The following is a 27,774-nucleotide window of genomic DNA, read 5'->3' as shown; positions in this document are numbered from 1 at the left end:
TATACGTGACAGTTGATATTTAATTGAATTTTATGGCATTTATGGCGCGTAATGGTAATATCAAAGAGGTTTTGTTTCCGAACTACTCCAACCCAAAGAATACAATAGGGAGCGTGCATGAACTATAGGAGGCAGCACTGTCTTAGTACCTAGCTACCCCTAATCTTAGTTGGGATTTTGATCCTTGAAGGCTTGTACAGTCAGCATCAAAAGTAGCGGATCAAATAACGCTTCATAAGTATCTACCATTCTGTAACAGCTTGACAAAAAGTGATGTCTTTAATATAGAACAACTAAGACTGTAAAAGATATATTTTTAAACGTGAATTTTAGAAAATTATCTACATTTGGAAAAGTTATACGGAATATCAGATACTTTTGGCGCGTTGTTTCATCCGCTACTTTTGATGCTGACTGTACTGACTTTATTACAAATGGCAGGCGATTTTAGTACTTGCCGCTTAGTATAGGAGCAACGAATTCAATAGACCGCTCAAATGCCGCAATTTATTGCAAATCGCAAGCGATTGTCTTTAATGCTTGAAGATCCTATGATTCGTATCGTAATAAAAAACCGGACGAGTGCGAGTCGGACTCGCCCACGAAGGGTTCCGTACTTTTTAATATTTGTTGTTATAGCGGCAACAGAAATACGTCATCTGTGAAAGTTTCAACTGTCCAGGCTGTATTATATAAACCGGGATAGCTAGATCCTGGATCATGTGATATAGCCAGGTGACAGACGGACAGATGGACGGACAGTGGTGTCGTAGTAATAGAGTCCCGTTTTACCCTTTGGGCACGGAACCCTAAAAATGCGGACCAACAGCATACAGAAATAAGGAAGCATAAACATACTCCATAATAGTTCATATCATTTCATTTACGGTGACGCGCAGACTTGTCAAATCTAACCTTTTTGTCTACGTCCATGATACGGAAGGTGGAGATAAGGAACGAAATCTCCATGTACCAAAAAGTGCCATCAAAAAACTTTAAATAGGTGGCGCTACAATACCTAGAGTACTTGAACAAAAAAATCAAATCATAGGCAGCGCAATTCACTCCGTCAATAACGCCTAGGTTCTTAGCTACTCTAGCGCTACTCTGGAGAGATTTGGAGCTATTATTTATAGCTGCCAGCTGGACACTTTTGCAACAGTTCTACCATAAGAGATGCCACTCCTCTTAATTCCACACTCCATAGTCCATGACCTTTAATAACATGACATTTCGAATCTAGGTATATCAGTTTTCTTACAAAAACCAAAGGTAAAACGTATGGAAGGTAGCAAGGAACAAAATCTCCATTTACCAAAAAGTGTCCGACCAAAAACCATAAATACTAACTTTATTACAAATGGCAGGCGATTTTAGTGGCGCTATAATACCTAGAAAACTTGAGAAAAAAATCTAATCATAGACAGCGCACTTCACTCCGTCAATAACGCCTAGGTTCTTAAGCTTAGCTCTACTCTGGTGAGATTTGGAACTATTATTTATAGCTGACAGCTGGACACTTTTGCAACAATTCTGCCTAAGGAGTTTCTGTTCCTTGCCTCTACCTTCCATAGTAAAACAGTTCAATCAAAACATCAATTGTCAAGTAGCAGTAGCAGCAGATAACTCCGCTACTTAACGCTAGATGTCGACTACGAAAATAATAAGCGTTTTAGTAAGAAAACTGGTGTATGGAGTGAGCACTCTATGCCAATTATTTATTTTTCTATGCCAGTAGTTACCCTTATCGACCCAATTACAAAACCCTGTAAGTATAATAGGTATAACACAAAGATTAGCTTGAGGTCACAAAGCGAGTTGCGCTCGTGATTGTGTTCCGTGGACAATACAAAGTTTATGGCGCGAGCACACACGTGGCGTTTCCCACGCCGGCACTTGGGCACTTATGGTGATTGCATGTTTATTTAAAATATATTTTTCTACTCGTCGACTGTAATGGTTGAATTAAGATTTCGTATACCAAACTATAATTGCGTACTTCATGTATGGGCTCCCATTCAACTATAAGATTCATTTCGATACGCTGTAGTCAACTATAAAATTTACTAATCACGTGCCGCCGCGCTCCCATAGAAAACACTAAACGGCGCGGGGCACGGGGCGGGATTCGCGCGTTTTTGTCTACTGAGATACTTAGCAATTTTCGTTAATTAAAAAAAAACTATCTTACAATAGTTACAATATTCACGACTTCTAAATGTCTATCTCTCCTCTCTCTCTCTCTCGCTCTCTCTAACTTCTAATTTTCGATGTTAGATTAGCCCCAATTTTGGTGTATTCCCAATTTCCCACTGTCCCCGCCCGCCGCAGAGAGGAACGCCGTTGTTGTAGAAACGGCAGTCCTCTTGAAGGCTGGGACAAATATGATTGATTTATATGAAGAGCCTATACCCATCTGTGCCCGGCGGGGACAAATGGGAACAAACCCCGATTTTGTTAATCGAACAGTAGGAACAACCGTGTGTCACTCACCGTGCGGTTAAATAGTGATCAGCCAGCAATTACCGCGAACAAGAACAGGGGAGCTGTGGACACAGACTTAGATTTAGAAGAGTTCACCTTAAATAGGTCATGGGGTCCCAGTGAGCACAAGTTTGTTGCAGAAATTGCGAAGCATCTGGTTTTGACGACCGGTCTGGCCTAGTGGGTAGTGACCCCTGCCTATGAAGCTGATGGTCCCGGGTTCAAATCCTGGTAAGAGCATATATTTGTGTGATGAACACGGATATTTGTTTCTAAGTCATGGGTGCTATCTATGTATTTAAGTATTTATAATTATATATTATATATATCGTTGTCTAGGTACCCTCAACACAAGCCTTATTGAGCTTACTGTGGGTCAATTTGTGTAATAATGTACTATAATATTTATTTATTATTTATCTGGTAACCGAAGAGCTGGTGGTTTCCTCGCACAATGTATCAGCATTGCGATACAAAGAGGAAAAAGCTTCAAGGCCTATTTTAGATTTAAGCTAGTTATAGTAGCACCACTGTATATATACATTATGTATACTGTTATTGTACATAAAATATGTTATTACAAGCTTTTATTTAACTTGCCCTGTTAGTAAGAATAGGACAAATTTTGCAAGTTAAATTTGACCCACTTCCCGGTTTCCGATGAATCTGAAAATTTCCATACATATGTAAGTCGGGTGACAATGCAATATTATGGTACCATCAAGCTGATCTGATGATGGAGACAGGAGTGAGCCATAGGAACTCTGTGATAATTTGATAAAATAACGCAACCTAATTGTGTTTGGGGTTTTTAGAATTGTCTCGATGAGTATTAGTTGCCTGTGGAAATAAAGTACAGTCAGCGATAAAAGCTTGTACCAAAAATGAAATTTTTGCCAAAAACTTATTTTCGTATGTATAGTTTCTATTTTCCTCCGTGAGCTTCTACGGATTATCGTCTTATCTATTGTTTAAAAACCGCAAAGGCGCGTGCCACTATGAAAAAATGGTCAAGCCGCATAGGTAGCGTTTATTGAATTACTACTCTATTGAGCACGGAATAAGATTCATTATGAACTAATACAGAATTCTAACAGAATAGCTGTCTGATCTCTATTGGTGCGTCTAAGGTAGGCGACTAAACGCTCTCAAACCAGCTTAACTTGTGACACTGCGATCCGAAACAAAGATACGTATTCGAAGACCTCGCTTGCACTGATAATGCGAGCGCACGGCTAGCTAGCGCCAAGGAAGCAATGTTATGTTTCTCGAGGAGCAGGTAAAAAACAGGGCCGGATTTTCACACAAATATATTTGGGTGGTTTTACGAAATAACGCTAACTCTTCAGACTTCTAACAAACTGACACTGTTTGTATGGTTTGCTTGAAAGAGTTAGCGTGATTTGACTCTAAACGATATGCATATTTTGTTTTATATTTATTTATTTTATGCATACACTATTATGTATATGTTACTTATTTTTTTGTTGACTCATAATATAAATTTGTATAAAGGTTTTACTAAATGTGTACTCTATTGTAAATAATATCTTTATATTAGTGTACATAATTATAACATATAGGTCTATTTTAACATTAGTAGTACGGGATTGTGAAATGGATATACATATTTATTACTATTTTACCATTGTTTTATTGTTTATTTAAAATAAGCCTGTTTAAAGTTTAAAATTAGCAAACAACTGTTTAAACAGTTGATTATAAAAATGAGTATATCTCGTTATTATTGTAATTACACAAACCCATTCTGTTAGATGTGTACCTACTATTTAAATAGTGTTATGTTTTATCTCTTTAAATTAAACAACGTAAAACCACCCAAATATATTTGTGTGAAAATCCGGCCCTGTTTTTTACCTGCTCCTCGAGAAACATAACATTGCTTCCTTGGCGCTAGCTAGCCGTGCGCTCGCATTATCAGTGCAAGCGAGGTCTTCGAATACGTATCTTTGTTTCGGATCGCAGTGTCACAAGTTAAGCTGGTTTGAGAGCGTTTAGTCGCCTACCTTAGACGCACCAATAGAGATCAGACAGCTATTCTGTTAGAATTCTGTATTAGTTCATAATGAATCTTATTCCGTGCTCAATAGAGTAGTAATTCAATAAACGCTACCTATGCGGCTTGACCATTTTTTCATAGTGGCACGCGCCTTTGCGGTTTTTAAACAATAGATAAGACGATAATCCGTAGAAGCTCACGGAGGAAAATAGAAACTATATCTACTTATAAGTTCTAATAAACTCAATAGGTCATTAATAATGTCACTCTCCATGATTGTTGAGCCATTGACGTCCTAGCTAAATTGTTTGTTATACTTACGCTGTGGAATGTCCAATTTAGCTAGAACCCTAAATGGCTCACCACGGGGCGTGACTGTTGGTACATCTGCGAAAAAGTTAAATAGTGCGTGCCCGATCTACAAGGGCGTCGCCATTTTAGGGTGATCCAATCCTAATGAAAAGTAGTAGGTACGTGTGACCAAAAAGAGTTGAAGGGAGTGATGGCCTATTTCCAACAGTTTTGTCTATTCTAAAAAATTTCAGTTTACCCCACGTACAGTTTGGTGTATCAATTTTGCGGTGTTGCGTAACCCACCCCGATATTAAGACACTGCACCACTTAGTGTTGTAGGTACTTGCGAGGGCGTCACCAGCTGATATCGCCGATGGCAGCTTTAGCTAACGGAAACGATTAGTTAACCTATCTACTTGAAAATAAAGCTTCTCATTATATTTCGATCAAATCATTTAATCTAAAATTTCAAGCGTCGCCACAGACGTCGCTGTGCTGTTACCCGCGCGCGGCGTCATTGCCACGCCGCCATATTGCCTTCGTTGGGTGTTTTATTGGACACACTTTGCTCAATAACCAATAACCCTATAACAAAAGTCAAGAATTTAACAATTAGGCCTTGAGGGTTCCTGTACACTTCAGGCTAGTAAATAAAAACCACTGTGTACTTAAACTTAAGGTCAATACGGATAAGACTGGCTGCAAGGTAAGTGTAGGCAACTGGCCTTCATACCTATATTACCTAGAACTGTTTAGTGCGCGTTCATGCCTACATTTGCCATTAAACGCAAGTAGCAAATTATGAACTCACAATAAACACTAAGTAATCAATCTAAACAGGCCCCAATGTGAAGGCCAGCCAAAGTTATGCCAATTATATCCACACTTTAGCACCATTTACATCCACACCTCCCGATTTCAGGGCCGAAATCAGGCCCGATTTCGAGCCTGTTAATGGTTTTCGTTTCACAGAATACCAGCACATATTATTTCTCGGACTAGGGAAAAATATTATTTCTCGGGCCCGAAATCGGGTCTGATTTCAGGCCTGATAAAGTGTGGATATTATTGGTACATAAATCTCAAACAATGAACATTTTTGGCAAGTAGACAAAGTAGTTTTTACATGTGAAATATTATCAGGCCCGACATGGGGACTGATTTCGGGCCCGTTATCGGGAAGTGTAGATGTAATTGGCCCATTACCCGGATTGACTTTACATATTTATTTAAGCCGCATGTTATACCTGCAAACACTCAGCAATCACAGCAACAAACACCTTAACAAAAAAGCAAATATTAGCAAAGTTCCCCCAACAAAAGACCCACAGAAACCGTTAATAACACTTCATTAACAATTCAAAAAGATCGTTACATTCTATGACACCGCGTGTCATAAGGCGCGGGGGCGGGGCCAAACGGACCAATCAGCGCCCGGGAAATGATCTAATAATTAACGTAATAGCCAATCGGAGGAGCCGTGAAAATTACCTAACGCCAAGCTTTCCTTTTGTAATTTAGTTGGTGTGAATTTTAGTTCAGTGGTGGTGTTAAAGTGTGGATAAAAACTAAAAGTACCGATATAAGGTTGCTAGTGCGCTTGTTTACTTTCTCCAAGTCAAACCTTAATTTTTTTAAACACTAAATATTCAATCAAAACTTAAATTGGAATTTGTGTAAATTTTAATGAAAGTTGCGTTATGTTACTGAGCCTCTAAATCCGGAATCAAATCGGCCTCTAAACCGTGGTGAGACTCGACAAATGAAATTAACGGTACTCGAAAAAACAGCTTAACTTACTTCAAACTCTTTAAAATCGAAACGAAGGGTTCGCTCGTCTTTTAAACTTATAATCTTGAGCGTTGCGAAAGACAAAAAAGACGATCGCATCGACGACACACGGCCTTCTTAGGTCTGACTTAGGTCTCATGGCGTCTGGCACATAGCTACCTACAACTTTTCATATCAGCAGTGAGAACCTGATAGAATAAAACCGGCCAAGTGCGAGTCGGAGTCGCGTCCCAATGGTTACGTACTTCTTACATCTTTTGGCCGGTAATCAAAACGGCAAAATCTTGTCTTCTTACCAAAATCAGTTTTCTTACCAAAACGCTGATTATTTTTTTAGTCAACATCTAGACAAGTAGTGGATTTATCAGTACCGCTACTTGACAATAGATTATCACGAGTGTCGCTAGTAACGAAAAGCGTATTGCTCAACAATTTATAACTAATATTACAAGCATAAGGAGTTGAAAATAGAGTTCCGGTTATAATATTAGCTGAAAATTGTTGAGCATTAGACTTTTCGTTCGTCGAGACATCTATTGTCAAGTAGCAGTGCTGTACTGATAAATCCGCAATCTGACGCTAGATGTCGACTACAAAATAATCAGCGTTTTGGTAAGAAAACTGATGTATGGAGTGAGCAGTCTATGCTTACTTTATTTCTCTAAGTTAGTACGGACACCACGAGCTCTACGCCGTAGCTCGTAGCAGTCAAGTTTGTATCTACAGACCCATATCTATAGGTTTGTGTAATAATTGGAACGGAAATCTAACTCAGACCTTAATCAGAAAGAAAAGTGCTCTATAATACATGTAGGTAATAATATTTCAAATATATAACATGTCATACTCTGGGATACCCACCTTGTCAGCAGAAAAAGGCGGCTAATTTAAAAAATGTAGGCGCAAATATTTGTTTTTTTTTTTTTATAGAAAATTAAATCTTCGCGCTTTTTACAAGCTTTATAAATTAACTTGCAATGTACCTATGTATGTACGGGTCAAATCTTGCAAGTTAAATTTGACCCATTTCCCGACTTCCAAAGAAGGTGAAATTTTGCAGACATATGTAAGTTGGATGACAATGCAATATTATGGTACCATCAAGCTGATCTGATGATGGAGACAGGAGTGAGCCATAGGAACTCTATGATAAAACAAAGCAACCTAATTGTGTTTGGAGTTTTTAGAAATGTCTTAATGAGTATTGGTTGCCTACTTGCCTTTGGAGGAAAGTACAGTCAGCGATAAAAGCTTTTACCAAAAATTAGATTTTTGCCAAAACCTTATTTATACTGACAAAGTGGGTGCGCTAGGGTGTGTCTGAGTATAAAATAACTCTTTTCAGGGCCGGATTTAGGGGAGGGCAACCGGGGCTACTGCCCCGGGCCTCCACAAAAGAAGGGCCCCCACAATAGAGAATTCGGAAAATTTACCATTTTATTTGGAAAAAATTTGGGGCCAGGGGGCCACCACTCCTTTATTGCCCGAGGCCTCCAGACCTCTAAATCCGGCATTGACTCTTTTTATGTAAATTAATTATGATTATAATTATAACGATGTAAGGACCCTACAATTAGAGCATTAGAAATGTCCAGAGAATGGAACAGATAAAGGATAAAAAAAATAAAAAAAACTACCTAGAACGGTTGGTCCATGAAGTACTTGACAAGTACCAAGTTTATTCATGGATAGGATAGAATTGAAAAAAACGGCAAAATTTTCATTTTTGTCACTGACTAATTTATTCCAAAATCTGTATTATCTGTAATAACCAATGAATTAAAAAAGTTAAAAAAGTTTACGAAGATTTCTTAGCTAACTTTTGGATGGAAGATGGGAAATCCTTTGTCGCCTTATGTGTGTTCTACCACTTGTAAAAAGTGCTCTGAAGAAGTATGACATGATGCCATGCCTACGGACGCTGTCTACCACAGTACGTACCGGTGCGTTCGCCGTCGGTAGGCCATATCTGTCCTAGTTCCCTGGCGGAATGCCTAATAAATGCATTACTCCACGGAAAAAAAGACGTTCACCCACATTTTTCACTCACACCCTTAAACCTAAACGCTCACTGTGCGATTACAGAGGTATATCCTCCCTCCTCCCGCGGATATTCCGGCTGTGGAATGAGCTCCCAGACGAGGTTTTTCCCAGGGACTACGTATGGTTATTCTAAAAAGTAATGGTTTTCTATAAAATATATGTGGTGTATAAAAGCTATGATAACCGCTTACGATAATCAAGTTGTGCGTATAGAGCGTCTTATATGCGTATGAGCGTATTAACATGGGTTGGTAACGTGTGAGTAGGTAGGTGCGCCAAAAACCTGAGGAAGGAAAATTTTAAATTACTTATAACTTAAAAAGCCTTACTATTACTTAAAAAAAATGAGATTTGGGCCTGGTGAGGCTGATAAGTCATCATTTTTGAGTCGAATTTCCTTAACATAGGTATATTGCAACTCTCTAAACATTAACATATATTGTAATTGTCTCGATAATCTCGGTGTTCCGAAATTATCGAGACATTACATACGTAAATAATTCTCCTTACCTAAGTTCTTCTTATTTTTTTAACTGAAGTGAACATTGAAAAGTGCCTTAGTGAAGTGAAGCAATGGACCAAAACATGAACATGAACCTACCTCTATACGACCTGGAGCCATGTTCGGCGCAGCACAGCGGCGCGCTGGCTGCCCTCCGCTTGCTACGGAGTTACAACCACTTCTTACCACCAGGTAAATATACAGAACATGAACAACAGGAACCTACTTCTATACTTGGAGCCATGTTCGGCGCAGCACAGCAGCGCGCTGGCTGCCCTCCGCTTGCTATGGAGTCAAACAAGAAAAATAATTTTCACCACACCAGCGGCTGTAGTTTTATCACTTCTACGTTCTAATAAGTATGTAAGTGCGAAACTGGCAGGCATAGTGACAAGTAGCGACATAGCGACCGTGCTACAGCCGCACCTCGTTAATCGTAAAGGCTTATTATTCAAAAACTAATGAGAATGTTGAATTTTATCTACAAGAGTGGCAAAGCGGTTTTGAATCGTGTCAACATGCTGACTAGTAGAATTGACTTTTAAATCATGATTTTGAATTATAAAAAATATCTAATTGGATATCTAAATGGATTCATTTGGATTTGGTTTATATGTAGGGGAGACCTAGGAGAGTTGACACAAAATTTACATTTCCGAACATAGCTGCTTCATTATATAAGCTAGAATTGCAAAGAATATATCATTGGAAAGCAAATTTCATCCTTTAATTATAAACATCAACAAAATAAGTAATTAGCATTTAGAACTATTTATAAATATGGTATTTCCGCATCAAGTCAGTCTGTTTCAACCCTCCTAGTACCGAGATAAGTTGAAACAGGTACCTGGGCAAGTTGACACATAGAGAAAGATCAAGCATTTAAGGATAAAAAAACGCAATGGAGAGCTTGAAAACGATTTAATATCAAAATAAACATCTTGACCTCAACACAATGAAGGAACTTCTTTTGAGATCAAGGCAAAAAAACTTTTGTAACTTAAAATAGTTTTCCCTTCATGAGATTGCGAGGAAGGCAGATAAATAGTTTAATTCTAACTTGCACATAATCAGTCATGTTCTTTTAAGAAGGTGACATTTACCTACATTCTAACTTGTACATAATCAGTCAACTTCTTTTAAGAAGGTTACATTTACCTACCTACATTCTAACTTGCACATAATCAGTCATCTTCTTTTAAGAAGGTTACATTTACCTACCTACATTGTAACTTGTAGATAAATAATCAGTCATGTTCTTGAAAGAAGGTTAGGTACATTTACATTCTAATTATTTATCCACACTCGAACATATAAACATCAACAAAATAAAGATTTACTTAATCAAAAAAAATCTCACTGAGATTGGAAATCCTTCCAACATATTAATTTACTTCTTGGTTAACCACACTCGAACATTTAAACATCAACAAAATAAAGATTTACTTAATCAAAAAAAAATCTCACTATGAGATTGGAAATCCTTCCAACATATTAATTTACTTCTTGGTTAATAGAATTTTTAATAGTTTAACACAAGATAATACAAATAAACAAATAACAAATTCAATCAGATAAACAGTTTTGGCAGATATAGTTTAATTCGCCAGTTGTGCATTCTGCATGAGCCCAACCTTTGCAGTCTATACACTGCACCCATTCCTCGTTGGGTCTACTATTTTTATATGACTCTAAACAGCATAGGCATAAACAATCATCATCATTTTCACTGTCAGATTTTCGTGTTTGTTTCTTCTTGTTTTTCGTAGGCCTTTTATTTTGATTTGTAGCTTTCTTTTTCTTAGATGTGATATTTAATTGCTTTGAATCATTTAAAACTCGTTTCTTGACATTCTTTAATTTCCTGTTTGCTTCAATGGCTTCAAGTGCTTCTTTTTCCGGCGTGTCCGTTAAAACGGCTGACTTAACTTTACGTCTGTTCTGCGTACATTTTCGTGGTAAAGCTTTGGGTAAAGGCCTAATAATCTCGGGTGTAAATATTTTGACTGGAGTCTTATCCGAAGCAGTAACATTCGATCCAGAAGGAATAGGCTCACCAAGTTCGTGGTTGGGTCGAGCAGCGCTAGTATCCACACCAGATTCGGATATAGAAGAAACAGTTTCTTCTGGTTCATGGTTTAGCTGAGTTGCATCTACGACTGGAAGAGGAGTAGACATATTTGCATTGTGTCTGCTGTGACTGGGTTGAGGCAATGGGGAATCATGTTCTAACACAGTACTATTCCCCGGAACTAAAGTCGCAACAGGAGCAGAATTTGTGGAGGTGCTTGCTACTGGATCCGCGAGCGTTGGCCTAGTTTCTGCCCCTTGGTTTTCCGTTGCTCTGGGTTGCATTTCGTTTAACGGACGATCGGTAACTTGACTTGGGAGGAAGTCTTGGGCTGTAAAAATATTTGAATTCAAGGGCCAGATACCACATGCTGAAAAACCTGACGTTATATTTCTTCCTGTGACTGCAACTTCCATGGCCGTTTTTACTATTCCAGGCACATCATATATCGTCATCGTTTTTGCTGGGTTAGTTCGCATCCAGCTATCTGCAGAGGTATTTATTGCTTTTTTCAATGGGCCGAATACAGCACGATCTAAGGGTTGCAACTTATGCGTGCAGTGTGGAGGAAATGTTAACAATACTATCCCGTTATCCTTGCAGAATGTAATGTTATTCACGGCAACGTGCGAGCTGTGATTGTCGAGAATCAACAACGCTTTTTTATCGGGTGACGACCGAACATGCCTGTGCAAATGTTGCAGAAAAAAATTAAAATCCTCTTCTTGCATCCATCCCGAGGCGTTACCAGACCCTACGCTACCAACTGGTCCATCCCGTATGAAGTGATCCTGAAATCGCTTTCTGGGGAATATAAACATTGGCGGGAGATGATTTCCTATAGCATTTACAGCTAGGGCCACTGTAACTAACGTCCCTCTCTCGGCTGATGTCATCGCGCTAATTTGTTTTTCCCCTCTACGAGCGATGACTCTATTAGGTTTTTGGACTGTTGTAACTCCTGTTTCGTCCATATTCCAAATATCAGAGGCTGAAAATTTATGCTTATCCAACAGCTGCGTGTAATTGTCGAAAAACAATTTCACATTTGCTTCGTTGAAGCTGGTGGCCCTAGCAAGGCTGGTCGCTTGAGGAGCTCGCAAAGAGAGTGCTGGATGCCGTTGCATATAAAGCCTCAACCATACTTCACCTGCCATCTCATTGCTTTCCCAAGTAGGCGGGAATTTCTTGTTGTACTTTTTAGCGAGTTGATAAGCCAGTCGCCTGGCATCTTTAGTATTCAGACCATAATTAGCTGCTGCACAATTTATAAAATATTCGGCCAATGTTTGTTCTTCTTCAGGAGTAAATATAGAGTTATGCACATACCCCATTGTGACAGGCATGTCATTGTTCTTCTTTTTTTTCTGAATGAAACGGTACAACGAAGAATAATTTAAGTTATACGATTTTGCAGCATCCCGAAGACTTTTTCCTCTCAAATTAACCTCCTCGGCAGCCAATTCATATATTTCGATGCTTACTTCGCCTCTATCCGTCTTGCGCTTGTAATTGTTCGGCATTCTACAAAAAAAAATACGAATTTAAAATACCTAATATAAATATAAATTGAAATCGAGGAAAGTTGAAACAAACGAGGAAAGTTGAAACAAACGAGGTAGGTTGACACAAGCTGTTTCAACTTACCTCTCCCTTGAAATCGACGGTTAGTTACATTGAATTATTATTTTAAAATTCACGTCGTTACCTGGTTTAAAAATGAGTTTAATATGTTAAACTTGGTTAATAACACTTGAAAACAAATATATACACATTACAAAATATGTAATATAACATGGAAATAAATGGCATCAAAAAAATGATGGAATACTTACTTTTCGTGCAGTTTTCGCCACAGACGCTCTAGTGCCACAACCGTTCGCCGGGCGGCCGCGGCGTGTACTGACAAGTCGGAGCGGCGGAGCGGCGGATCAGAAATGCGTTGTTGCCAAACTTCTAATGCCTATAGCTTCCGAGATATTGAAGTTGTGTCAACTTACCTTTGTGTTAACTTACCTCGGTCTCCCCTAGTGTACAGTTATTATTATCCTCACGTTGGTGTGGTGATTCTTTTTCATATCCCCTATTCGGAAAAGGGTTATTCTCTGAGAATATGTCTGCGGTTGCGTCTAATTGCCACGGCTCTTTTCACACGTTTTGTATGGGTCGCGGCAATAAACCGCAGACATATTTTTGAGATGACCGAAAGGGATCAAAGAGGCACTTTTCTGTTCTAATAAAATTATATCGTATATATTATATTATTTATAATCGATTACATCTGCGCTCTGTGCGAGACACTTGCCACCAGTCGGACACCAACTGCCATCTCCCAACCCGCCTGCGCTCTGCAAGCGTCCGCGACAACCCCTGCATTTACCTCTGTTACACCGTCTCCCTAGTACTAATTACGGGAGCGTCCAGGTGGGAACCGTAATGACAGGGCGCGTAATGACGCAGTAATGGCCCGGGTCGGTAGCTTTGGTTACCTGCCATGGAGTTCAGAGGTCAGAGGACACCCTAGCACTGATGGAACTAAGTATTAGGGGCTCACTCATGGTACGATTCATCTTTACAATCCGTCGTTACAGACGGATCAAAACAACGGTTCAGTAGTGTATTTTAATATCATTATCGATTTATTTAATCGAAGACGATATTGCAAATCGCTACTAAAAGCTGTGCAATCATGAATACCGCAACGATGAATCGCCATTCTGTGGCTCTTTGCGATCAACGATTTGTCTTATTCTTGACGCAGACGCCGCAGGCGCTGCATCCCTCGATCTCGCATCGATCGTAACGACCAATTGCTCCGTGTATGAGCGCTGTATCCCTCGATCGAACACCGATCGTAACGACCAATCGCGACTGATCGTGTACGCTGTCAGATTGATCGAAGGGATTCTCGTCAGATTGATCGAAGCGATCAATCGTATCGTCGTGAACCCCCTAAGGCTTGCCTGGGGCCTTATTCAAACGAAAACGAAGGTGTCCTATGGATGGACATGCCCATTCATCCCTACATGTTGGTTCTTATAGTTAATCATAAAGAAGGCGCTTCCTTTTTTTCCCTATGTCAAAGTACTGTCCTCAGTACTCCTTTCTGTAGATTTTGATCGAGACAGTGGGGACTTTTTGTACCATGAAGAAAAGGAAAACCGAGGTCATGCCTTCAGAAGGGGTTAGGCAAAGCTATTTATCCAACGACATGCCGGCCGTAAAAACAGCCTAATTTACTAGTCCGCAAAGAGAAGCAAGGTATTCAAAACTGACATCAATAAGCCTAAAAAACAAAACAGTCCGACACAGATCATTTCATCACCATTTAGATCTCAAAATCTCGTTACATTTGATTAAGTTTTGGAGGAGGAAACAGTCGAGTACGAAACATCGTTTTTTGACATTTTTACGCAGCATTTTTCGCCTAACCTGGCGTTGTCCTTATCGCACTAGATTCAGGAGCCGCTTCCATTAGCGAAAACAATATTCACCTGAAATATTTAAATCTCAGCTCCCGTATCCTCTTAAATATATATTCGCGCGCATCATTAAAATCATCTAAGCAAATATTTGTTGGTGGAGTCAGACCAAGCTAAGTTGGCAGCCATTTTGATAGCCCAGCCTCTGCAAGTGTTAAAACGTTATAATTTCATAGATGTTTGACGATTTTTTTATAATAACACTTGCATTGTCAGAGCTGTCAAAATCGTTGCCAACTTAGGTTAATCTGAAGGGCCTCATTGATTACCTGGTCTGGCCTGGGGCATATCAGTTGTTTTTGCGAACAACTGACAGGCCGTTATCGTCTGGCGAACTGTTAATCAATGGGCCCCTTTACTCTAAACGCCTATAAGAGCTTATATATGCAATAGTTGTTTGTGCAACGAGAGTACAAAGCTAGTTTTTGCTGCCATTGCTAATTTTTAGCTCCGACCTCGACTCCCGTCCCGAGCAAGCATAAGTCCCTAATAAAACAATCTAAGCGTAGCGAGTACGTGAAATATAGTCTCTCAAGCAAAGTATGTCAGTAGCAATGTACAGCAAAGTGAAGTAGGGCAACACTCAAAAAGCAGTATTGCGTTGGTATTGCGCTAAGAAAAGCAGCTATGTACATCGAACCAAAACATGTAATTATCATAACCTCAAATTTTACAAATATTTACGATCAACGACCGTGATTGTATATTTTAGGCACCTTGACTTTGCTTAAGTTTATGCACAAGCTTATTTAAAATATTGGTATTTAATGGTGACAGCAGAAATTTCTCTTGAAATAGCAACGATTCAGAATGTAAACAAACATGATGGCTGTCATTCACTATCCACAGATAAAACACAGATGACATGATTTTGGAATTACTCGAAAACGTGTTGCTAACCCGCGATTTTTCAAACTTGCCGCCTTTTGCTACTGACAAGATTTGCTTGACCAAGTATAGGGTACTTACCTTTATATATTGATCTGGACGAATTTTAAATAGGTGCAAGCACTAACCCCTTTTTTCTCAATTATACGAACAAAGATAAAATCCTTCAAGGTAAGTACCTACTTTTTTCCAACCACAAAGCAAAATTTACGTTATAACCCCCTTGATCAATTGCGTCAAATATTTGTTAACAATTAATGAGCTCAAGTGATTTCCGTATCGTGTTGTCATCGTCGCCGCGTGGCTCCGAGGGGCGTGAACTGCGTGAAGGGCTATCACGAACCCCTGATAGGGGGTTAATGCTGTTAATAGCGGGCTGTGCAAATGTTTAACCAACGTTTAAGGCAATTGTCGACTGTCTGTTTATTTATAAGAAGTATATTTTCTTAATAATACCTATCAGGTCAATTACTTGGGATCATTGCAAAGTACATGAAAAATCCAATAAATTTTAGGATATTTTCAGTTTTGTATTTTTTTTCCACCAAGAACCGGAGTTAGGGCAAAAGTCACAATGCACACTTTTAAGAATATGAAATATGCAATTAATTGACAATAATTTAGTCTAAGTAGGCCACACAGTTTCTAAAAAAGTATTAACTACTTAACTGTAACTGCAAAATAGGTTGTACCACAGTAAAGTGTGGTTGCAGGAAAGCAGGACTCAAATGCGCAGCTGTTTGCAACTACTGCAATGGCCAATCCTGCGAGAATATATCACACCTGAGATGTGTGCCGACATTGAAAATCCATTTATTGATCCATCATCAGATGACGATTTCGACCTGCCTGATCAGGTCGACGAAGAAAGGCTACCACACACGCTGCCCCAAAAGGAGTGCTGTTGATTCACACGACCAACCTGGAAGCATATGATGGTCGTTCTTGTCTACGTGATAGCGTGATAAAACGCTGTCCTTCACTTTCAATCCCGCGCTGTTAAAAGTAACAGTTATTTTGTCACGTGGATAAAACCATCCATAATACGCCTGCTGGGCTGGTCCGTCAAAGATATACAAGAGATACGAGTTATAACAATTTCCCTCGCTGTACTGTTGGTATATTATACACACAATGATCCGAAGGGTTTTCGAGGTGGAAAACTTAGATTTGTCCGTACTATTTCATTACTACCATTATATAGATCTCATTTGATGTTGACTACCTCATGTTAAACTACTTTTAGGGGACCTGTAATGACCATATTTTTGTAAATATTGAATTTAAAATAACTTTTGGCACACGTCACGTGACCAAACTCGAAACATCATTGAAGATTCTGATGACGTCACAACTCTCGGATTGACACTGTTGACAGTTAGGCGATAAACAACAAATGACAAATGTCAGTTGTATCTTCTACGTGTGTATGTAGTTATGTGTCAAACCGTAAACTGTGACGTCACGCAATTTTCAAAGAGCGTTTTAGGCGCGAAAGCATCTGTCAAAATATATTTTGTTAACTTAACATATTTAAAGCCCTTTTTAGTATAAAAGTTGAATTTTAGGGCAACTTTTAGTTAATATAGAACGTAATACAAGCGTTTCAAAAAATTGGAAACAACCCTATTAAGTATGCAAGTGCAATAGAGATATCAACAGGCGGGACAATGTACCAAAATCTATGTGAAAGCGTCTCTAGTTTACTGACAGACAGATATTATGTACGTACCTAAGAATATCCGTAAAATTTGATAGTTGCGCATCCTTTATGCTACTAAGCAGCCTCGCACACATAAATTTATCAAGCCCCTCATTCCTAAAACATATAATGCCTAGGAAACAAAATGCCTAAAAAGCTTTGCACTTAAGTATACAAAAAGCCGACTTTTAGTCACTTAAGTTTACTCATCAAAAAATAAAAAGGGCAACTATTGATAAAACTACATGTTTGTATCATCACCTGTTACGGCACACGCTACAATCATGACACACATGTTGGTTTAGGGATTTAGGCCAGGTGCCGGTACCCACGGCCCGGTCAAAGGGTTGCCCATACACTGAAGGATAGTCATCGGTTGGCGAGCAACCCGTGAAGACTAACTAGTGTAAAATGGTCTACAAATGAACGTAATAATGGTTCATGCACATTTTAATAAAAGGTCACTCCTGCGGTTAATACGATAAAATAAAACTATGGAAATTATATCGCATATAATGGATTTTAAATACATGCATGGCGACGTTGCGAACCCTTTACAGCGTTCGGCGTCAATGGGTGACTGAGGGAAATATATATATTAATTACCTACATATGCATTCTTGAACATAACTATAAATTTTAAGGTTGGTTTTACATCTAAAATAAGGTACAACTATTAAACTAGGTAGGTAGGGTAGGGTAGGGTTTTAACAGTAAAAACTAATTACCTACCGATGTTTTGAAGTCCCTGTACGCGTGACAGACAAGAAGATGCCTAACACCTTCCCTGTTTCGATCTGTAATTTACTATGTATACTTTTATTTTCAATGGAACTAAAGGTCTGTTTGTTATCACTTAAGCTTATATATATTAATATGTGACTGTTTGTTTCCTAAATAAAATAAAAAATAAAAAAAAACATTAGATGGGTAACGGTTCATTGAAAGCTAAATCAAGAAATTTAATCTTACCGAAGAAGAGACAGTATGGCCTATGGTCTTAGGCAGTTAATATTGACAATCTTTTTAGTGTTGCTAACACCATTTACCCAAGGGGCCGTGTATGGGACTTACCGGGGAACAAGAAGACTTATATGTGACTCCCCGGGAATACCGACTAAAACCATCGCCCCTGTGTCACCCTGGTAACAAAATTGTCACCTGACAGTAACAATTCGCGGTACATTGCTGGTCCAATAGATCAGTGGTTCCTAACCTTTTCAGTACTGTCGCCCCTTTGAATAACTAGGGAACTTGATTTTACCTCTCCTCCATAATTATTTTATTAATATTTTTCTTATAGGTCTTTGTTTTCTTTGATTAGCTTTATCACCCCCGTAAAATATCAGTTTTACCCCCACGGGGGTAAGTACCCCCAGGTTACCCACTGCAATAGATAAATTGACGCTAGGTACGTCTTTACTTCTCGATTCAGGATGCGTAACTGCGTAGCCAACATGTCAATCGTTTACGCTCCGTAGCAATCGAAACGCAACTGTCACTGTCGCACTAATATGGAAGAGTGATAGAGAGACACATAGCGTTTCGTTCTCGTAGCGCAAGAGATTGTCACCTGGTTAGGTACCCAGAAATGTACAGGACAGGAAATTGTCAGTGTCAGGTGTCAATTGTCACCGTGGTGAAATAGGCCCCTAGGCATGCCCTTTATGCAGTGTGGTGGCGACGACATGGGATCGCTTTAATGGCCCACACACATACCAACGATACGACCACAGAATAAATAATAGTACTACCGTATAGAAATGACACATCCTACAAAACCGAAGTTTGACAGCGATTCAGAGACGAATTATGCTGTCCCTTTCTAATGTATGGCACTATCCCTTTCGGCCATTTAGGACTGTCAAAATTCAAGATTATCTAATCTGTGGTCGTGCACATATAGGGACGACAAGTTGTGCCAACCCTAATAATTACTCGTAGCAATACTGAGCCGAACGGAGTCGGGAAAAGCCGAAAGGAGGAGTGTCGCCCCACTGATACGACGTATCGTGGGTATGTGTAGGGCCAACGCCCTAAGACCTTATTATTAGGTTTTGTCAGGTAATATGCGGGGTCACTGGAATCGCCTTGGGCAAGCAATCGTGAGCATCACTTGCCCAACCCATGATTTTACAAATAAGGCCAAAGCCGTATTTCCAGAAGGAACAAAAGCTAGCAAAGTACTTGTTTCTACCACATCATTGATAGTCTAATACAAATCTCACTTCTTATATTAGGTACGCATTAACCAGCAATAACCTTATGCTGAGTGATTCTATTTAATGTGTCTAGCGAGAATACCACTATTTTCACTTTTACGGAAGTGTAAAGTACACAATTTTTAAATAAATAAAGAAATAAAAAAAATATTAAAGGACATTATTAAGCTAAGAATAAATTTTAAAATGGAAAAATTATTACTTTGGGTGAGACTTGAACTGCCGGCCTCTGGATCAATACTCCAGCGCTTTGCCATCTGGGCAACCAAGACCTCATCCACTAAACCACTTTTACACTTTTCAATTTATTCTAAGCTTAATAGCATCGTAGCAATAAATTAATTATGGGACATTCTTACATAGATTGAGTAAGTCCCACAGTAAGCTTAAGAAAGTTTGTGTTGTGGGCACTCAGGCAACGATATATATACATAATATACAAATACATAGAAAGCACCCAAGAATCAGGAACAAATACCTGTTCCCATCACACAAACAAATGCCCTTACCGGGATTCGTAGGCTTCATAGGCAGGGTCACTACCCACTAGGCCAGACCGGTCGTCTGGCTGACTATCAACGACTTTTAAATTCATAAGACATGAATTTGATGAATTTAGTGTAAATAATAGTAGCATGCTTTTATTGGTTTAAAATCATAGCCATAGTGTACAAGTTGGGAATACGGAAGGGCAGCAGGGGTCGTTGCCGCGGCGCTAACAATTAAAAGTTGGAGGGTTAATGCAGGTGCATCATTGACTGACACTTTAAAGCTGTATAGATTCCAATATTTATTTTAAACTATAAATTATATTATATTTTTACAAATATGATTTTTATTTTAAAATATTAAATGTTGTATATTCACATCATGAAAATCACAATTATAATTTATAATTACAACTAAAAATGTACACAAATACACCGCTCTCCGCCGTCCCCGGTGCGAAGGTACCCATGATGCTTGCAGCATTTCCACACTGGATTACCATGGAAAGCCTTTGCACCAGTTTTAGCAATTCATTTTTTGTCAGTCGCGACACTCTTTACATCAGTAGAGCTAAGAAGGTCGGCTCTTTATCATTTGTCACCATGGCTGTCGTGGGTAAAACAGACAGCCCCATGTGCAGAGCGTGCATGGAAGAAGAAACAAGAAGAAACAACAAAACATATTCTCCTAGACTGCAAACAGGTAGAAGTATACAGGAACAAATACCTAGGGACTCCGTGCACACTAGGAGAGGCATTTAGCAACCTGAAAACTTTGCTAGGCTTCGTGGAGGAGCTGGGGTGGTTAGAGTAGCGCTACCTCGTTTCACGCAAAATAGGCACAATGGTTGTCGATTTGCGGAAAATGCCCAGAAGCACTAACTAACTAACTAACTAACCATGGCTGTCGCGTTCTAAGAAGTATGTAAGCGCGAAAGTGACGGGCATAGTGACAAGTGATAAAAATGGAACCATGCTGCCACCGCTGGTTTCAAGTAGCGGTAATGACTTTAAAACTTAAAATTGTAGAGAACCATATGACGTCCAATATGGAAAGTCATCCCCAGAATTTGAAGAACTATGGTTCGTGAATGTTTGGTGATCTAAAATTACGGACTAAGCATCATGGGATACGGAGTCCGAACAGCATGCTGAAGGTATTTGCCGATGATGCATAGATTTTGACTATTAGTGATATGACATAGGCAAATTCAAATTAATTTAATTTTAATGTTGTAATTTGTTGTATGTTTTATATAATATATATATTTGTTACTACATGACATTTATTAATTTGTTTCAATGTTTTTATATTTTAATTAATTTACTCTTAGGTATAAATTTTTGTTGAAATCAATTATTTTTTTAAATCTTTCTTTTACCATTGTTTCTAATCAAAATGATAGTTGTTATGAATTGTGATTAATTAAAATTATAAAGCTCATCCGGTTTATGTAAATGTGCATGGCGACTTTATCAATGAATTCATTCATAATTTCTCCATGCAGTTTCGAAGCGCACCTACCTCGTTTTTACATGTTATTTTTTACTTTGTATGTTACTAACACACATATGGGCTGTAATTGCCTGAAATAAATTTAATTATTTAATTTAATTTAATTTAATCACTCACGCCGTAAAGAGCAGAAAAACTCCGTTCTCAAAAATGTAAGTACTAATAGATGACTGAATAAAAGATGAGTGGTTTAAGCAAGCAAACGCCGGCGGCAGCGGCGGCCAATGGTGAAGGGTTGGGTGACATAAATTGTTTCCGCCGCTAAACTGCGGGGCGCACGCTCAAACGCCCGGCAGCCAAATGCGATAATTGTGAATTACATTTTTTTTTTGAATTTGAAGGTTTACAAGCTTTAAACCTTGTATATTGCCTGTAATTAGTTTATGTGCTTCAGATGCCATAGTAAAAAAAGCGGCCAAGTACGAGTCGGACTCGCCCATGAAGGTTTCCGTACCATTTATGACGTATTAAAAAATTACTACTTACTAGTTCTCGTTCAAACCAATTTTCAGTGGAAGTTTACATGGTAATGTACATCATATATTTTTTTTAGTCTTATCATTCTCTTATTTTAGAAGTTATAGGAGTGGGGATACACATTTTACCACTTTGGAAGTGTCTCTCGCGCAAACTATTCAGTTTAGAAAAAAATGATATTAGAAACCTCACTATCATTTTTGAAGACCTATCCTTTTGAAGACCTATATTTTGAGTTTCAGTTCTCAGTTTGGGGAACCCCCAAAATTTATTTGTTTTATTTTCTATTTTTGTGTGAAAATCTTAATGCGGTTCACAGAATACAATCTACTTACCAAGTTTCAACAGTATAGTTATTATAGTTTCGGAAAAAAGTGGCTGTGACATACGGACGGACAGACAGACATGACGAATCCATAAGGGTTCCGTTTTTTGCCATTTGGCTACAGAACCCTAAAAAGTCAGGTTAGAAAAACTTTGTTTGACCCACTTATTATTCTTATAAATTTGTTTAAAAAATATACCTTATAACTGGCTGTCATCATCATCGCAGATCTACAATGTAAGCGTTATTGTAGATCTGCTATTTTGGTAGCAATTGCGATAATACGATCTTACCCTCCATCCGATCTTATCCTGGTATACTTAACCTTACCTATTTACTCTGTTGCACAGTGTTGCTTCGCAGTTGCTCAAAAGTTACATATACTGTGATATGGATGCATGCAGGATGGATGCAGCAGAGAAAGTAAAGTACTAAACGATGAACATTAGTCTTTGCCGTCTTTGGCAGTGAAGTGAGAGGATGGCAGGAACATTAAATAACGGCCGTGTAGTGTAGGATACAACGTTTATTTGTTACCTTACTAATCAGGATGTATACAGTATACACTATTGGTTTCGTTTTCTAACAATCTAAAATACATGGGTAATAATTCCCTCGCTTTTCTCTCTCTGTCAACATGACAGTCCGAGTGATGCCGTGGTTGTTTGAAAAGGTGGCTACACACGAATGTATGTGGTCGCCACAAGACCAACGGAATTATAAAACTATCATGATTTTTTTTCGCCTTGTTTAAGTATTACTATGCTATTTTGTAGGGTTCCGTACGCAATGGGTCAAACGTGACCCTATTACTGAGACTTCGCTGTCCGTCCATCCGTCCGTCCGTCCGTAATAATAAATAATGGTACGGAACCGTTCGTGCGCGAGTCCGACTCGCACTTGGCCGGTTTTTTTAGATTTCTCGATCGAGTTGATAGAATGCTTACCTTTGTGACGGTTACTATACAAAGCCGTACCTTATAAGTATGCAGCTGCAGATATAGCTGCTCCCCTGTAAACTTTCTATGCCGGAGGGTTCAGTTATCACCCTGATTGCAACACTTATTGAGTTTGATTTCATTCAATTGATCTTAAATCATAGTCTACTTCTCAAGAAAAGTATCTGGTCTCCCCACTATCCGAACAAAATGTTTTTACATAAACTTACTTGATTGCAGACGTGCCCAGCATGGTGCCCCTGCTAGCCGCGCTGCCGCCGCCGCCGTGCCTGCCCTACTGCCAGCACCTGCCTATGCGCAGCCCGCAACGTAAGTATTAACGGAGGCTGCGGCCACAACGGCGAGGGCTACATATTTGCGCCGTTTGGAGTAGAAACTCTGGGCCCGTGGGGGCCCAGTGCGAAACCCCTATATTCAAAGATATTTCCGAACGCCTTGGAGATGCCTCTGGTGACCAGAGCGCTGGCAGCTACTTCGGCCAGAGACTAAGTCTGGCCATCCAAAGAGGTAACGCTGCCAGTCTTTTGGGCATCATAAAACATGACATGATAGCAATCTAGGGAGCATTTTTTATTTATAAATTTATCTTAAGTTTTAGAATTCATTTAGCTTAGTATTCTTGTTGAGTTAGTATACTTATAAAATTCTACTGTATATTGCCATTTTATGTTCCCTTTAAATTATTTATTTATTTATTTAACAAAGCTTACCTTTCCTGTCCCTTCGGTCGCTTTCAAGGAGTCTCGCTCCTCCCTCGCTCACCCAACAACCTAGGTTTTTTACTCAACACAAAATACAAGGAACTCGCATAGTTCTACCGCCAGTAGCTTTGCCATCATTGACATATATATCTAAGGACGGGCCTCCATGCCGGATTTAGAGGTCTGGAGGCCTCGGGGCAACAAAGGAGTGGAGGCCCCCTGGCCCCAAATTATTTTCCAAATAAAATGGTCAATTTTCCGAAGTCTCTATTCAGTGGAATTCAGATTCCTCCGAGTTTCCTATTAAGAGAATGTCCCCTGGAAGTGTATAAGCGTTAAACTATGATGCAGCAAGTATTTTCTATAACAAGATGTATTTTTTCCGCAAAGATATTCGGACTTTTTTGTGTAGAATTTAATAAGCTTTAATGTTGCCTTACATTATATTTTCATAAAGAATGTAGATTTAGAGTAAAACGGGAATTTCTCCTGGATGGTACACATTTTCCAAGATGGCTGCGATTCCTCGAGGTCCCCAAATGGTGTGGGCATGAAAAAGGGGCCTTTAATTTATATACATACCAAATTTCATGACTGTTCTAGAGATTTCGAGGTTGGTCTTAATCCGATTGTGCTATAAATGATGACACTGTTGATAAGTCATAGCCGTCATAGGTAAGAGCATAGATTAGTGTACGAAGATTAGCTTGAAATCATTTATATTGTAATTTAATAATGAAAGAAATAAATCTAAATCTATGTTATTACTGTATCACAACTAAGCATACTTGCCCCTGCAAACCCCCCCCCCCCCCGCCGCCCGCGGCCGAAATAACCCGGGTTAACGAGTATTTTTATCGTAATCAAGCTCTCCAAGGCCTGTCAGAAGAGGCCCGCCGTCGCGGCGAGAAGCGACCAATCCCCGCCGAGCTGAAGGACGAGAAATACTTCGAGCGGCGCCGGCGCAACAACCAGGCCGCCAAGAAGTCTAGAGACGCGCGCCGAGTGCGAGAGGACCAGGTATAGTCTCTCTATCTCTCTCTTCCCGTTGAGCTGAACGAAAAGCGCTACAACCAGGCCGCCGAGTGCGAGGTGCGAGACAGGGCCAAGTATATACTACGCTGTCTGTCTCACTGTATATACTACACTATCCCTCTGTCCCCGCCGAGCTGCAGGAGAGGAAGTAATTGGAGTGACGCCGGCGCAACAACCAGGCCGCCAAGAAGTCAAGAGATGCGCGCCGTGTGTGAGAGGACCAAGTATATTCTCAGTCTCTCTTTTTCCTAACTGAACTTAATGAGAAGTACTACCAGGCCGCCAAGGAGTCACGAAACGCGTGCGAGTGCGAGAGGACCAGGTATAGTCTCTCTGTCTCCCTCAATCCCCGCCGAGTTGAAGGGCGAGAAGTACTTCAGCGCGGGCGCAACAATGAGGCCGCCAAGAACTCCAGACTCCCGCTGAGTGCGAGGACCAGTGCGCGTAGCCAACATGTCACAAAGTTCAAGAGCGTTAATATCTGCTACCTAATGTCATTGATAGGTACCCTTTTTTTTTAAGAGGGGAAATGCTTTCCCCATTCCACCCAAGCGCGGGGACGGGCCTGGGATGGTTATGTGGGACTCCCGTATAGGCTGATGAGACCCATGGTTTACCCACTAAAACCCCTCTGTTGCCGCCTCCGTGCTATAGGGCGAGGTCCCAGGAACGCCGAAATACTCTTCCGCAACCTCGCCAGCGGCCGTCCGGGCTCGAACTCGACTCGTGGGGAATAGATCACCCCTTCATCTCAGTGGGCGCGTCGATCAAACGTCGCGCCCGCCCGCGCAGGGACCCTTGTGTAGGCGGCAGACGTCCCCGAGCCTGCCGCCCAAATGTCATCGATACCCAACCCAAACAACCCCTGGATTGAAAGATTCAATGGCAGCACACATTTCCTTTCCTTCCTACCATTTCAGTTCCTACCATTGTTAGTACCTATGAGATTTTATACATAGTTAATGTTTGTCTGCTGAGTGACGCTGAAAACTGAACAGTCTACCAATTGAACAGACAAACATGCATACACCAAACCAGAAACTGTAATAAAAAGAAGAAGCATTTAAAATCATTGTATCATGTACAGAGTTATATGTAGGTGACACAACTCAGGCAGGACTCAGGTAAGAAAGCACATTAAATGTTTTATGTAGGTAATTCATAGCAGTCGAGATTAAAAATATATTCTCATTAATTTTATTAATTTTCTTTTCTTTTCGTTTTGTAAGATTTCGATATGTTTTCTGATAGAGTTACGTATTGGTATGATTTGATGTACATATGTATTTTGAAATCAAATTTCCATAAAGAAAAGTACCTACAGTATGTATCTGCATGATTTCTATAGTAATATAAATTGTATTTTTGCTTATTTAATGCATGTTAATTATAAGATGTAATGTTTTGAAAAGATGTGTCCCGCCGAGTTTCTTGCCGGTCCCATATTGGAATACCCTCCTCCAATTGAGAGGGGATTTAAATCTCGGGTCAAGGGTGTAGGGTTAGAGCCGGCGTAGATTTATTTGACGTTCATAAGCGGATTGTATTGTACAGTCAAGTGTAAAAATATGTCCCATAGCATCTTATTCCAGTGTAATAAGAGCGTAGTACCATATTTATGAGACGATTCTTTCGATACATATTTTTGCACTTGACTGTAATATGCCTACTTGAATAATAAACTTCTTCTATCTTATCTTTATCTAATTGTGATTAATGTAACTGGACTGGCCCTAAGTATTAAAATTTTGACAGAAACTTATATTTCAGATCGCATGGCGAGCCTGCCTTCTCGAGCAAGAGAACGCGTCATTGCGAGCACACGTGGCTGCGCTCAGACAAGAGGCGTTAGCGCTGAGGGCGCTGCTGGCGGGTGATGAGCCCGCCGTACCCACTAGCACCACGGCTGACTAGTACTACAGTCGGGCTTATGTCAACACAGACTTTTATAACAGAGTGTGAAATTGTCGTCATGAATGTCAAATTACTATGAAAGTGACGTTTAAAACTGAACTAACGTAAATGAGGGTTTTCGATACTTTTTCTGCCACCAGACGGCGCTTCGTAGGCGTCGGTCCAAACAGCTGTCAGAATCGTAGATACTGAACATAAATTATCGAAATTCTATTGTATTTGAAAGTTTCTTGATTCTGTTATGGATTACGGCCAGAAAAAGGTCGCCGAACTGAAGATTGAGCTCAAAAACAGGGGCGCAAAAGTCACTGGTACTAAGGAAAAGCTCATTGAAAGGTAGGTAACATAATGTACTAGAATTTATTTACACAATTGGATTTCGTTCTTTAACTACTAAATTGCAGTTATTTGTGTTTTAGTGAGTTGTAGTTGACTGATGTATATTATTCATTATAGGCTAAAGGACTATGACAGAAACAACAACTTTAAACCAAATGAAAATAATAATTCTAACCTCTCAAGTCAGATTCTTTATATGATAGTATGGCCAGAAGAAACGTTATACAAAAGTGTGGATTCAAAAACAGTGTTACCCAATTTTGATATAGTTAATATAAATACGTATTTTCTTGAATTGTATAAAGAGGGCATAGGAATGTCAGATTATTCTGCAGTGCACAGAAGAGGTTATAATATGCTGCAAAATAACTACCTGCTAGCATTAGTGACAGCAAATACTAGTACACATATGTTTTTCAAAGGCCAAGTTCATTCAGAAAATACAAAATCCCTCACTTATTTTGCTTCCATTGCCATATGTAACAAAAGTGGATGTATTATACAATCGATGTGTGAGTGTG

At 39.5% G+C, this 27,774-nt stretch overlaps 2 protein-coding genes across 3 annotated transcripts; one reads left to right on the top strand and one right to left on the bottom strand.

Annotated features, from left to right (window-relative positions):
- Positions 1–5,939: 5,939 nt before the first annotated feature.
- LOC133531267 (hepatic leukemia factor-like) lies at positions 5,940–27,018 on the top strand. Of its 2 annotated transcripts, XM_061869397.1 has the most exons (5): positions 5,940–6,385; positions 9,172–9,326; positions 23,484–23,573; positions 24,834–24,985; positions 26,771–27,018. In XM_061869397.1, the coding sequence occupies exons 2-5, from the start codon at positions 9,206–9,208 to the stop codon at positions 26,912–26,914; spliced, it is 507 nt and encodes a 168-aa protein (XP_061725381.1). In that variant the 5' UTR covers positions 5,940–6,385; positions 9,172–9,205; the 3' UTR covers positions 26,915–27,018. The 2 variants fall into 2 exon arrangements, with proteins under 2 accessions (XP_061725381.1, XP_061725382.1); XM_061869398.1 differs by lacking the exon at positions 5,940–6,385 and having other exon boundaries at positions 8,903–9,326.
- Positions 10,041–13,229, bottom strand: LOC133531264 (uncharacterized). The gene is made up of 2 exons (XM_061869395.1): positions 13,041–13,229; positions 10,041–12,729 (listed from the first exon to the last, which is right to left on the bottom strand). Exon 2 carries the CDS (start codon positions 12,726–12,728, stop codon positions 10,701–10,703), a length of 2,028 nt encoding a protein of 675 aa, XP_061725379.1. The 5' UTR covers position 12,729; positions 13,041–13,229; the 3' UTR covers positions 10,041–10,700.
- Positions 27,019–27,774: the final 756 nt, after the last annotated feature.

The sequence above is a fragment of the Cydia pomonella genome, chromosome 25 (assembly GCF_033807575.1).
Source record: "Cydia pomonella isolate Wapato2018A chromosome 25, ilCydPomo1, whole genome shotgun sequence".
NCBI lineage: Eukaryota > Metazoa > Arthropoda > Insecta > Lepidoptera > Tortricidae > Cydia > Cydia pomonella.
The sequence above is the reverse complement of the archived record's forward strand: the minus strand, read 5'-3'. Positions and strand labels throughout refer to the sequence as shown.